This window comes from Galleria mellonella, unplaced genomic scaffold (genome assembly GCF_026898425.1).
Source record: "Galleria mellonella isolate WM207_F2 unplaced genomic scaffold, CSIRO_AGI_GalMel_v1 utg64, whole genome shotgun sequence".
NCBI lineage: Eukaryota > Metazoa > Arthropoda > Insecta > Lepidoptera > Pyralidae > Galleria > Galleria mellonella.
The window spans coordinates 8,963,625-8,976,473 of record NW_026442133.1 but is presented as its reverse complement, the minus strand read 5'-3'; the positions used below and the strand labels follow the sequence as shown (position 1 = coordinate 8,976,473).

The following is a 12,849-nucleotide window of genomic DNA, read 5'->3' as shown; positions in this document are numbered from 1 at the left end:
TGCATGTTACCATGACACCATGTGAATTAATCTCATGCATCATCTTCATGCATCTTTATACTTTAATAATATTTGTAGTCTATTTATTACACATAAAAAGTTTTGTCCCTACTGATTGATCTATTAATGCAGGATCTAAACTGCTGTCTTTTTAATTTTTTTATTGATGCAAATGGAATGAAATGGAATATATTACCTACAATACCAAATGCAGACACAAGTTTATTGAAACCACCCATTTTGCCTGGTCTGTTTCCGAAACCAATCATGTTCAATAATTGGTGTATTTCTTGTTTGTTATATTCAACTTTGTCATCAACTAGGGTCAGCTCTCGTGGCTCCGTTCTATCAATTTTGAGTACACGAAATCTTGTTTGTGTATTATTGGAGCCAATTAAATAGAATCTCTGAAATTGAAAATTAGGTAGTTATATTAACACTATTTGTGACACAAAGTTATTATAGAAAAATTTTCACAATCAATGGGTAGAATTTGGGTGGCTAAGGCTACCTGTTGACTCTAAAAATTACAATTGTACACACTTTTTCTGTGGATATTGGGGTTGATTCTGAGGCAACATTTCTCTTAATCTATCTATGAAATTTAAATTTACTATCACAGTAAAATCTTTATCTTTATTGGACCTCATAAAATCAATATGAACTAATTGTTAATAGATTTCAACAAGTCAAAATATATATATAATAATAATAATATTATAATTTTAGTTCATCTATATAACAGTAGTAAGAGATATGTATAGAGAACGGTGCTTTAGAATCGGCCTTTTAAAAAGAAGTTTTAATTAATTATTAATTTTCGCTAAATTCACAATCTTAAAATTTCAATTTATAATATACTAAAAATATTACCAAAAATATATCTAGTAATAACGTACCGCTTTTGTTTCATATAGAGCTATTCTTTGAATTGAACTGATTATGGAATGAAACAATACATTTTTTTTAGTCATCTTGTTGATTATTGTTATGTTGTTTTACTTAATCCTAAATGCACTAATCACCATATTAAATTAAATGTTAAAGAGTTAAAAATGTTTATTTGTTGATTTTACATGAATATTTTTAAAATATATAAATAAATAAAGTAAATCCAATAGACTACAGTCAGCTGTATTTGACGTTTTTATTTTATTTTTTTTTTTTTTTTTTTTTTTTTGTGGCGTTCACCCCGATATTAGGGTATTTTGCCAAGAACAAAACGGGGAAACGATAATAGTAATAAAAATATCTAACACAAACGAATTTAGAAAGGATAAGGATTAGGTCTAGGATATTTATAGGATATGAAGGATATACTTGTACATATGAGAATATACTTATAAATATATAGGAAAAGCAATTGATGCAACTATAAATGTATTCATGTAATATAACTAAATCTTAATATTGTTATCATATATATATGAAGATAGTATTTTATAGATAATAGGATCATTGGAAGAAAGTAGAGTAAGAATAGAAGTTGGGAATGGAACACGGATGGATCGGAGATGATTAAAAAGGGAGGTGTGGTCAAATTTAGAACATGAGAAGAATATATGATTCAAGTCTGCCACTTCAGCACCGCAATTACACGACGAACTTTGTACAATACCAAGCTTGTATAAATGAGAAGGTGTGCATACGTGACCTAGACGCATACGAGTTATAATAGTTGTTGCGGTCTTTCCAAGCTTTAATTTACAAAACCATGGTTTGAAAGGAATATCGGGTTGTATAAGGCGATAAAATCTTCCTTTTATTGTACTTGTTTTTTCCCAATATTCCTTCCAGGCATACCTTAAATATATTTTTGGGAGACAAGCTAGGTCACTACAGTAATTATGATACGGATACATATCACCACAAGTTACAGCCTCTCTTGCAATAAGGTCAGCTTTGTCATTGCCGCTAATACCACTGTGTCCTGGTAACCAGGCAAAAGAAACGGAATACCCTCTCAACATGCAAAGATAAAGACTTTGTCTTATGTCACAAATAATGGGATAAACTGGTTTTGATTTAAATGGATATTTGGCTAGAGCTTGCAAAGAGCTCATAGAGTCAGTGAAAACTATTGCCTTATGTAATTTCATTAAAAGTATATATTCTACAGCTTTTAAAATACCATAACATTCCCCGGTAAAAACTGAAGACTCCGGTGGAAGTTTAATTTTTTGAACGATATTAAATTGTGAATGAAACACACCCACACCTACACAACCGCTATTGTCTGGTTTTGATGCATCAGTAAAGATGTAGTGCCATTCATTCCATTCAATGTCAGTTATAAACATAAATTTGGCATTCAATTCTGAATAATTTTTTAATAACCCAAAATCATATTTAATATTAGGAGATAAAACTAAAGATTGATATGAGCATTTATAAATGGGAAAACAGGACGATGTAAAAGTGGGAGATTCTATGGATTTATATTTTTCATAACTTTGTATTAAACATGGAGGTTTTTTATGTTTCCAATAAGATGAAGACGAAATAAAGATATGTAGTTGAGATAACTTTTGAATAAGCGGATGATCAGATAATTGTAAACAACGAAAAAAGAAGCGATCAGATAGATATTGTCTTCTTAAAACCAAAGGTGGATCACCGACTTCGAGCTGTAAAGCATTGATTGGACTTGATTTCATTGCTCCAGAGATAATCCTCAAGGCCTTTGATTGAATTAAATCCAATTTCTTAAAAGCAAATGAACTTCCTGGAGCTAACAAAAAAGTTCCATAATCAATGACACTCCTTATAAGACCATTATAAGCAAGTTTTAGTGAAACGGGATGTGCTCCCCACCAAACTCCAGCAAGGCACCTAAGAATGTTGAGGTTACGCTCACATTTCGTAGAAATATAATTACAGTGGGACAGACCTGTTAATTTATTATCTAGCACGATACCTAAAAATTTAATTTCAGTCTTTATAGGAATGTATGAGTTATCATAAAGCACCTTAATTTGTTGCGGTGATCTCATTCTTGAAAACAAAACTACACTACTCTTGGTTACAGAAAGATTAAGACCATTTGCATCTAACCACGTTTTTAACAAATCTAATGAATCAGATAATTTGGCAGAAGCAGATTCTATGGACTTCGCAATAAAATATAATAAAAGATCATCAGCATATTGTAAAATTTTGACGGATTTATCAAGGAATAATTCTAGATCGTATGTGTATATGTTAAATAAGATTGGACTGAGAACAGATCCTTGTGGAAGGCCTTTCCATACTGTTCTAGATAATTTGGTATCTTCATCTAAATTCATATATATTGTTCTTTCTGATAAAATATTAATAATGAAATTAGAAAGCATTACCGGTACATTTAGAGCTTGTAATTTAGTTTTTAAAATAGAAATTATTACATTATCATAGGCAGAATTTATATCTAAAAAGGCTGAGAGGATTGACAAATTTTGTGAGAAAGCTATATGAATATCTGAAATAAGAATGCTCACATTATCTAAGGTGCTCTTACCTTTCCTAAAACCAAACTGGTTCGGGGATAGTAAGTTATTACTTTCTAAAAACCATTCTAGACGGTTTTTCACTAAATGTTCAGCTAGCTTTAGTAAGACAGAGGAAAGTGCAACAGGACGGTATGAAGATGGTTCAGAAGGTGGTTTATGAGGCTTTAGAAATGGTATAATAATCTGAGACTTCCATGAAGTAGGTATATTTCCCGAAATAATTATGGAATTAATTATATTTAAAAAGTAAATTAATGTCGCATCGCTAGCATTTTTAAAAAAGGAATACGGTATACCGTCTTCTCCCGGTGCAGAGTCTTTAATAGAAGCTAGAACACCTTTAAGTTCTACTAGAGTAAAAGGAGAGTCAAGTTCGAATAATTCGTCAGAGACGGATAGAGAAATATTGTAAAGGCATTCCGGCACATAACTAGGAGCAAGGCGATCTAAAAATTTATTCGCTAAAGTTAAATCGAGTGCAGAACGTGATGTATGATCACTAAAGGCAGATCTGAATCTTTTAATATTATTCCAAACGACTGATGAATTAACTTCTGGACAGATAGAAGAACAAAATCTTCTCCAGCCTTCTAATTTCTTTTTTTCAGTAGTTTTCGAGTAGAACGTGAAACTGCGGTGTAAATTTCAAAATTTTCTGGTGTCATGTAATTATTATAATTTTTTTCAGCCTCTTTACGATTTTTAATTGCTTCCGTACAATCTTTGTCCCACCAAGGTGGCGAGGGAATTTTCCCTGAAGCACTATTTTTAACAGGAAATAATAAATCAGCAACCTCCTTCATATTTATCATCAAGTCATTACAACATTGATGTTCATTTCCATGGTAAACAATAGGTAACTCCGATATTTTATTATCTAAATATTGTTTGTAAATATTCCAGTCTACATTTGATAAATTATATTTAAGCCGAGGACCACTCTTTCGACTTGAGGGAATGGAAATTGGAAAAGAAAGAATGAGGGGAAAGTGATCGCTTCCGAAAGTAGAGGAATGAGGATACCACGACAGTGAAGAAGCTAAATCAGAAGAACATATTGAAATGTCAGGAGCACTAAACCCTTCATTCGGTGCAGTTCTACGTGTTGGTACATCTGAGTTAATAATACATAAGTTGTAAGTGTCAATTATCGTCAGGAGTTTTCCACCATAAAAATTAGAAGTAGAACTGCCCCACGATTGGTGTTGAGCATTAAAATCGCCCATTACGAGAAAAGGTTTAGGTAAAATTGAAAATAATTGTTCTAGTTGTGAATATATTTGGCATGTAGGATCAGGAATATATAAAGTAACAAAACAGATACCATTTATAATTATAGCAGCTGCATTAATGCCGCTATATACAGGAAGCGAAAAAGAAGAAAAAGGAAGGGAGTTTTTGACCAATATGGCAACACCGCCATATCCGTCAGCTCTATCATCACGGAGACTTGTAAAGCCTGAAATCCTAAAAGGATATCCTGGCTTTAACCAAGTCTCTTGGAGAGCTATTATAAAAGGATTATATTTATTAATCAAATAAAATAAGTCTGATTTCTTGTTTGTTATGCTACGACAGTTCCACTGAATTATTAGGACTTTGTAATCCATTGTGAGAAGTTAATAATTGAGAAAATACATTGTAAATGGCATCGTTGGACGGTGGTAAAGTTGTTTGTATCATTTTCGATTGCGATAACACTTTAATAAGCATGAGAATAATATCAAAGATGGATTGATTATTGTCAATATTATTTGATGATAATGCACAACCATTAGAGGGAGCAGGAATATTATATTCCTTAACTAAGGCTTCATGGGCAGAACGATCATATCCTTGTTGTGCTTTTTGAGGAGTGCGTGGTTTAAGTGTAACTGTTTTTTTATATGATGATTGAATATGTGGTAATGATGATTTCTCTTTGAGGAAAGAAGATTGAAAATGAGATTTATTGGACGGAGATGATGATGTTAATACATCTGAATATAGTTTAGAAGTGGGAGGATGAAATTTTGATGCTTCAGCATAAGAAACACAACTGTGGGCCATTGTTTCTTTAATGGCTTTCTGACGTGCATATTCAGGACATTTCTTACTAATTGCTGAATGAGAACCATTACACAAGATACAAGAAACATTTTCCTCATCTACTTCACATTTATCACCTGTATGATTTTGCCTGCATTTATAACACCGAGGATTTGAACGACACTGCATCTTGACATGTCCGAACCTACAGCAGTTATAGCATTGGATAGTGGGGTAAATGTATAAATCTACAGTTAATGATGTGTAAAACATAAATACTCTTTTTGGTAATATTTGTCCATCAAAAGTAATAACAATGGTTTCAGTATTAATAAAACTTGGTTGTCCTTCATTAATGGTCTTTTTCTTAATTCTTCTGGTTTTTAGAATTCTCCCACAACCTATAGGTACTGATATATTTTGGATTACTTCCTCTTCTGTCCAATCTTTAGGAATACCCCTCACAATTCCCATACGGGTTACATGGAAAGAAGGTATAAATGCCTTAAAATTATGTGTTTCTAAGTGACTATTATTTAAAAATGCATTTGCATTTTCAAAATTTGAGAAAGAAAGCGATAAACGGTTTCTTCCTATTCTTTTGAGGCTACCATTCACTATATTATTTATCTTATTAGTGTGTAAAAAGCGACCAAATGCAATAGGATGTAATGTAGTGTTATCATTAGGATGTGTTTCATTTTTTTGTACATGAACGACATAAGGAGCTACATCCTCGGCATTGTACAAAGTTCTGCTTAAAGTACTGGGTGGAGAAGCAGGTTTAACAGACTCGGTATTATTTACAACTGGTATTGATACTAGAGTTTGATTCTCATCCTCAATACATTGACAATCACTATCTTTAATTTTAGATTCGAGACCTTTGGTGTGCCTCCTTCGTTTTTTATTGCAATGTTTGCAAATGCGACGTTCGCCACGTACTCGCTTACGTTTAGAACTTGCAACGCTAGAACCATCTGTGTCCATACTAGATTCACCCAATATATCAAAACTATTATTAAATGGGATAGTTATATTTGCAGACACCTGGGGGGTTGTCCCCCCAGGGTCTATAGGTGGATCCATAATGTCTAATTAATATAGGTTACCAATATTTACAGCAACAAACACTATTACTACAAAATATACAATTATATATACAATCTAATACACAATATATAAATAAGACTAATCCTTATATAATTAAAAATAAAATTAATTTAAAGAAGATCAAAAAACACTCCCGCTTTTTTAAACGTTTCCCGCGCTTTTCTCCGTTTTTATTTGATATTTATTAGTTTGACTGCCACTGATGTTACTGACTTACTTGTTTGACATCCTTGGATTGGATAAAGGATAAAGCTAAGAGTAAGGAATCTTTGGATTCCAGATCAATTATCATATTGAAGACTAGGCAGCATGGTCTCCGACCTTAGCCTGTTCCACAACGGAACAAACATACATAAAAAAAAAGGAATCTTTGGGATAAAAACAAACAATTTATACAATTTAAGAATATACCTATAAAGAGAAACGGATAAATAATAAAATGCTTGATAGAGTAGTCCCTTTTATTAAGTCACAACATTAAAAGGAAAAAAAAGACAAAGACAGAAACAAAAAAAAAAAAAAACAAAAGATGATAGAAAATAAATAGGTAGGTACCTACTTAGAAAAATATTGTGGCTAGTGCGCCACACCACTTTCCAGTGAGATTGTAAAGCTCACAAATCAAGGACTTTCCTAAAACGAACCTTTCTTTCAAATCTAGTGACCAGCTCAGCAACTTGCAAGATTTACAAGATAGCGGTGCCGACAGTACAAGAGCGGAATATAGAGAAACAAGGCAAAAGAATAGACCGCGTGAAGGGACGCCGTGATGAGTAGTATCTATTGCTAAATGATTATCAACCGCATTCAAGCCTGACAATATCCGCCTCCAGTAATTGACGTCAGTTAATTCGAATATTTCACTAACACGATGGGCGACGAACAACGATCGGCTTAGAACGATCGCTGTTAGAACGACGCCAGCTTAAAAGAGTCCTTAAGTCAAACCAGAGTGTTACGTTTGCTTCGACGTATTTCAAAATATGAGTTATATATATGTACGTAATATGTGCTAGACTAAGACTTAACAAGGCAGCCTGTAATTCGAGGTGTGAAATGCTCTTCACTTTGAGTAGTGCGACATAAGCACTTGTTATGACAAATGCTATATGCTAACTACCCTCTGTCATCTTGACATGTACATATACAACGCTCACATAAGCCTTACTGCTTGCAACAGAAAATATGTAAATTTTCGGTACTAAGTCAGCAGTTTGTTTGTCACATGTCAGTAAAAAGTCAACGAGGAAAGTCTAAAGTCGCTGATATTTTCTGATTCCAGCAGCTACAACTGCCATTTCTCGAAATGAGTTGTTTTGACTTTTTTCATCCTAGCTGATTTTGAATTTCCATACATTTTTCAAGAGTGCCCCTTCATCGTGACATAAAAGAGAAAACCCAATGAATCAAATATGGACATCGTCAGTTTCAATATATCATGCTTGGTTGGTTAGACCCCAGTCTTAACGTCTCCGTTCACTTAAGGAAGCTTTAATAAAAAGATGAACTCATCATATTCCTGATTGTAATACATTCCAAGTACACATTCCACCACCACGGTTATTCTTGGAGTCGGAGAGGATCTGCAGGCTCCTCGGAGCAAATTTATCTAAAGGTAAATATTCCAGAAGTGTTTGAAAATTAGAGACAATATTCCTTATACTGAAGCCCCCTGCAGCTGAATACACATTACGTTATGCACTATGCGTACCAAGTCATTCTCACCATCAAAGATGTGGATGTAATCGTCGACGTAATTGTGGTCTAGAATTACTTTGACAGCTTTAGGGTGAGTCGCCTCATATCTGCATGCATCCGAACAAAGATTTGTTCTTAGGATAATGGCGAACAAACTGCACTAAAAGTCATGACATTCATTTCATAACATAAACGTCATTATTCTAGAAGAGTCTTTGGGCATGTCGCTCATCTTCCTTAACACAGGTTGAATTTTATTTAAAATGTAACCTTGCTGATTTAGGACGGTTTATAATATAGTATATAATATTGTTATTTAGTTTATAATATTGCGGCCGATTCTGAAGGGCTTTTTCTCTAAACCTATTTTTATACTAATATTTTAATTTGATAATTTCGCGAAATTATTATTTTATGGACTAACGGTCCATTATGGACTATCATAAATTTAAAATTATAATAATTTCGACTTAAATCTATTACAAATTTACTTCATATTGGTCCTTATAATAAAAATTTCACTGTGATATCGAATTCGATATCGATAGCGAATTGATAACGAATGTGAAATCGGTAAGGATTTCTATTAATACGTAAGTACCTAAGGTGAATACGTGATACTCCGTTTATGATCATTACCTATTTAGTTTGTGTTCAACTCAAACCTTAATGAAAAGATTACCGAGTCTTATTGAAATTATCATAAAATATTATCTAAATGAAATTAGCAATAAATCAAAACATTCAACCAATTAATCAATCTTTGATCTGTACATCAAGAAATTGTTTCATGGTTCGGTCATGTTATTGGTTTATATGTATATATTTTTATTAAAATTCTGCTGAATTGACTATATAGGTAGTATATATAATATTGGATAAGCCATAGTAATTATATACCTGAGACATTTTAGGTTTCCTATTCATATTATCGGCTTCCTGTCCATATCTCTAAAAAATCACGTAACTATTATATGATCCGTGACGCGACAAATGATTTTTTCTAATAAATAACACTTTTTAGAGAAAAGGATAATGCCAAGAACTGTTAGGTGGTTAATTACTCATATTTCGGACCAACGCCATATATTTGACAATATTATAAATGCGCAAACCTGCATTTGAGAATCCCATATTAATAATGCTTCTTCTATTTATCTTTTTTTAGGTCAACTCTACCATTATAGTTATCCACTAAGTCAGGGTTTTTTAAACGTATCCCAGTTAGGCATTTTAGACTATAGCAAACTGCTTAAAAAACTGACTATAACATATAAAGATTTTTTTCTATTAAAAAGCTAAAGAGGTACAAAAGGAAATAAATATTATTTCTATTATTTTGTCAATTTTGTACGACAAGCATGCTTAATTTTTAGTGCAAGTGATATCAATATCAATCAATTCAACAAATCAATGGTCAATGATTTCAATTTCTACCTGTTATGTACTATGTAATCACTATTCATCATCGTCATTATCGTATCAGCCTTTAACAGTCCACTGCTGAACATAAGCCTCCCTTTATAGGGCTATAAGAGATCTCTTGCCTTCCTTTAGTCGTCTCTTACGACACCCACGGGAAAGGAAGGGGTGGCCTATTTATTCTATGCTGGGATCACACGGTCATTAATCACTATTAATATCTATTTATCATTAACGAACCACGTTACGTACACCACTCAACAAATGCCTCTGTTACTCCATTTTGGTTTTGAGCCTACATTTTTTTTGGTGGGAACAACACTACTGAATTGAGACTAAAACATGAACACAGACACACATCTGTTACAATATTCCCTACTATGGAATAATCTTATAAACCACAGAGACTATTTTTACAACATTATTTTTAATATTAAGTATTCAAGTTAAAGTTTAAGTCCATTAAAATCTATCTCATCATTGTAAATGTGAGTGTACAAATATGAAATATAAATTAAAGATCCCGTGCATAAAAAATTGATAATATACAAAAGTATATTCCATATTGCTTGCAAAAAGACTTTTTAAAATTAGTTCATAAGGCAAATATATTAGCCACAACTACCTACTTACCCTAGCAAATTCATTGCTATTTTTACAGTCAAGTAAATTTAAAATGAAAATATCATATTTGTTGTCTACGCACGTACATGCTACGTACTTACGTAGAAGCCCTAATTCGGAAAAAAGACTTCAACGCGACTGTTCCCAATAATCCCAGTTAATAAGTAGATAATAGTAAATTATATTTACAATAAAATCATTTATCATATCAGTTAATTGCCCACTGCTAAACAGGCCTTCCGAATAAGGGGATTTTGCTAGTAGATGCCACGCTTTACAGGTGGGTTGACTACCGCAGTTAGGCTTTTGGTGATGTTTTAATAAAGATGTTACTGCCCATTCACAACTATAAATTCAATATTTATTTGAGTATTTATGGATTTATGGAAAATAAATTTGTATATTTAATTGTAGTAATGATTATTAAAAATCAGAAATATATTGGATTTATGAAAATATTATAAAGTATCTGAAATTATGAATAGCTTCTTAAGGTCGCCCATTATTTTCTTACTGAGATCATTTCTTATAACCGTTTGTACCTATAATAAGTTTATTATTGTAATCTTTTAAAGGAAACTATAAAAAGTATCTATCTATCTATCTATGAAAACATATAATCTATCATCTCAGTGTAGTAGTTGACATGTGAAATCAAGGTGCTCTACTCGAGCGCTGTGAAGGCTAAAATCGAAACTTATTAGAAAACATTATAAAGGCTAACTACTGAATCGATTTTAAGAAAACTTTGTAAAGAGAATCTAAAATTCAAGAACGGACTAAATATAGGGCTTTAAAAAGTTAGCGCAAATAAAAGTATGATAGAAACATCGCCGAAACTGAAATGTAGTCTATTTATATGATGTACTCATACTTAATATTCCAGACAATAAATATAATCTAATATATATATATATATATACTAAATTACGTTTAGTATATAATATTTTATATATTTTCAATACTTACTCTCAATTTATATTTGAGGGATTGCAGTATAAGCAAGTGTTATGAAAATACGCATTGCGTAAAACATTGATTTGTCATTAATGTTAACCGTCAACAAATTAAGCCGCGGGTTGGTAGGTAGATGCCTCCTTTCGCCGCTTGCACGCTCACCTGGCTGCTTAATAACGAGCTTTGTATATAAGTTGAACCGTTGTGATGAGGTGCCACTCCTTGTCCCATGAAATATAAGTGCGGAGTGCAACTAGGTCAAACCTGTAGCCCTCACAACCCTGTTGTAATGTAATTTAGATCTATGCCGCAAGCTCCAGAGTTATTTGGTTTTAATTCTTAGTCCAGAGTGAGATTGCTGTACATTCCCTCACGATTGAATATTCATTGTGTGAGACTGCAAGACCATGTGTGTAAATGAAGGCTTTGCTTTCTGAGGCCTGAGCAGTGGGCAGGCGGGAGGTGCCAGGCAGGCGCGCGTGCGCGCGGGGGCGCTAGCGTCGCCCTCGAGCCAGTACCGTGCGCGTCTCCGTATCTGTAGCACTTGTGTATTGTAGACGTGCCCACCTGACGCCGACAACCGAAAACGAACTGTATGAATTAACCATGGTTCGACGGAGCATTTCTTTCGGAATGGTGTTTTATTAGTTGTTTATGTGATAATCACCACATCGTGTGTTAAATTTGGACACCAAAACAGTGGTAAACAACCGGTCCAGATAGGGAGGCTGTGCCGGTCTCACGCCCGTGCCCGACTACAGAGGAATGCGGCAATTTTAACTACTGCGGTGCCCGGGAACATTCACGGTTAGGGATCGGCCGATTACTGTCTGTCCAACAACAAGGTAAGCAGTTATTCGACACATACAAATTTCAAAAAATATAACTGACGTAAAACATGAGTTTACTACATGATAATATGACACGTTCCATTCGCATCTCTCTACCTAAAACTAGAATCATGCAGATGATTGCATGATGCTATATACCTATACAACGTTAAATAGGTATTAACCTAGTTATATACCTATATAGCTTACAAAAACCAATAAGTAAAAAATATTACTTGTTCTGTAAATTTAACTAATGATCTATAAATCTATTTACTTATTAATTTTATAATGATTTGTAAAATAGAGCACGCATACGTCTCGTGTTTTATATGCTTCATAAATACTATATAAACTGTATATATTAAGTCCATATAGAATTAAATACATACGAATACTATCTATTTGTTGTAAACCTACAATTATACTACTACACATATGTCACAAATTTCATAACGCTATTACCGCATTGTTGTTAGAATAGAGTAAATCAATATCTATATAAAAAATGGTAACGATAAAATTTTCGAAGGAACTACTTACACGTAGTTGTTCTCTAATAAATTTGATAAGCTTAAAAAACAACAAGGGCAACGCCCCGTTGCTTATCACAAAGCTGTAACGGAAATTATGTCACGGCGTGTAAGTAAAGTGATTTGCCTTTAGTTTTTCTTTATATATGATAG

General features: G+C 33.0%; 2 protein-coding genes across 12 annotated transcripts in view; one reads left to right on the top strand and one right to left on the bottom strand.

Annotated features, from left to right (window-relative positions):
* The window catches only part of LOC113512335 (polyphosphoinositide phosphatase), a 64,657-nt gene that overhangs the window by 15,463 nt on the left and 36,345 nt on the right, over positions 1-12,849 (bottom strand). For 6 of the 7 annotated variants that reach the window (XM_052900244.1, XM_052900245.1, XM_052900246.1 and 3 more), the window contains one exon: positions 197-407. In XM_052900244.1, the coding sequence (XP_052756204.1) occupies positions 197-269 (73 nt within the window). In that variant the 5' untranslated portion in view covers positions 270-407. Of the gene's footprint in view, positions 1-196; positions 408-899; positions 1,147-12,849 lie in introns of those variants that run through there. The other variant, XM_026896146.3, reaches the window with a different exon arrangement.
* The window catches only part of LOC113512517 (protein turtle-like), an 83,134-nt gene continuing 82,121 nt past the window's right edge, over positions 11,837-12,849 (top strand). For 4 of the 5 annotated variants that reach the window (XM_052900242.1, XM_052900243.1, XM_052900241.1 and 1 more), the window contains exon 1: positions 11,837-12,178. The gene's annotated coding sequence lies outside the window, so the exon portion shown is untranslated. The remainder of the gene's footprint in view (positions 12,179-12,849) is intronic. The other variant, XR_008253499.1, reaches the window with a different exon arrangement.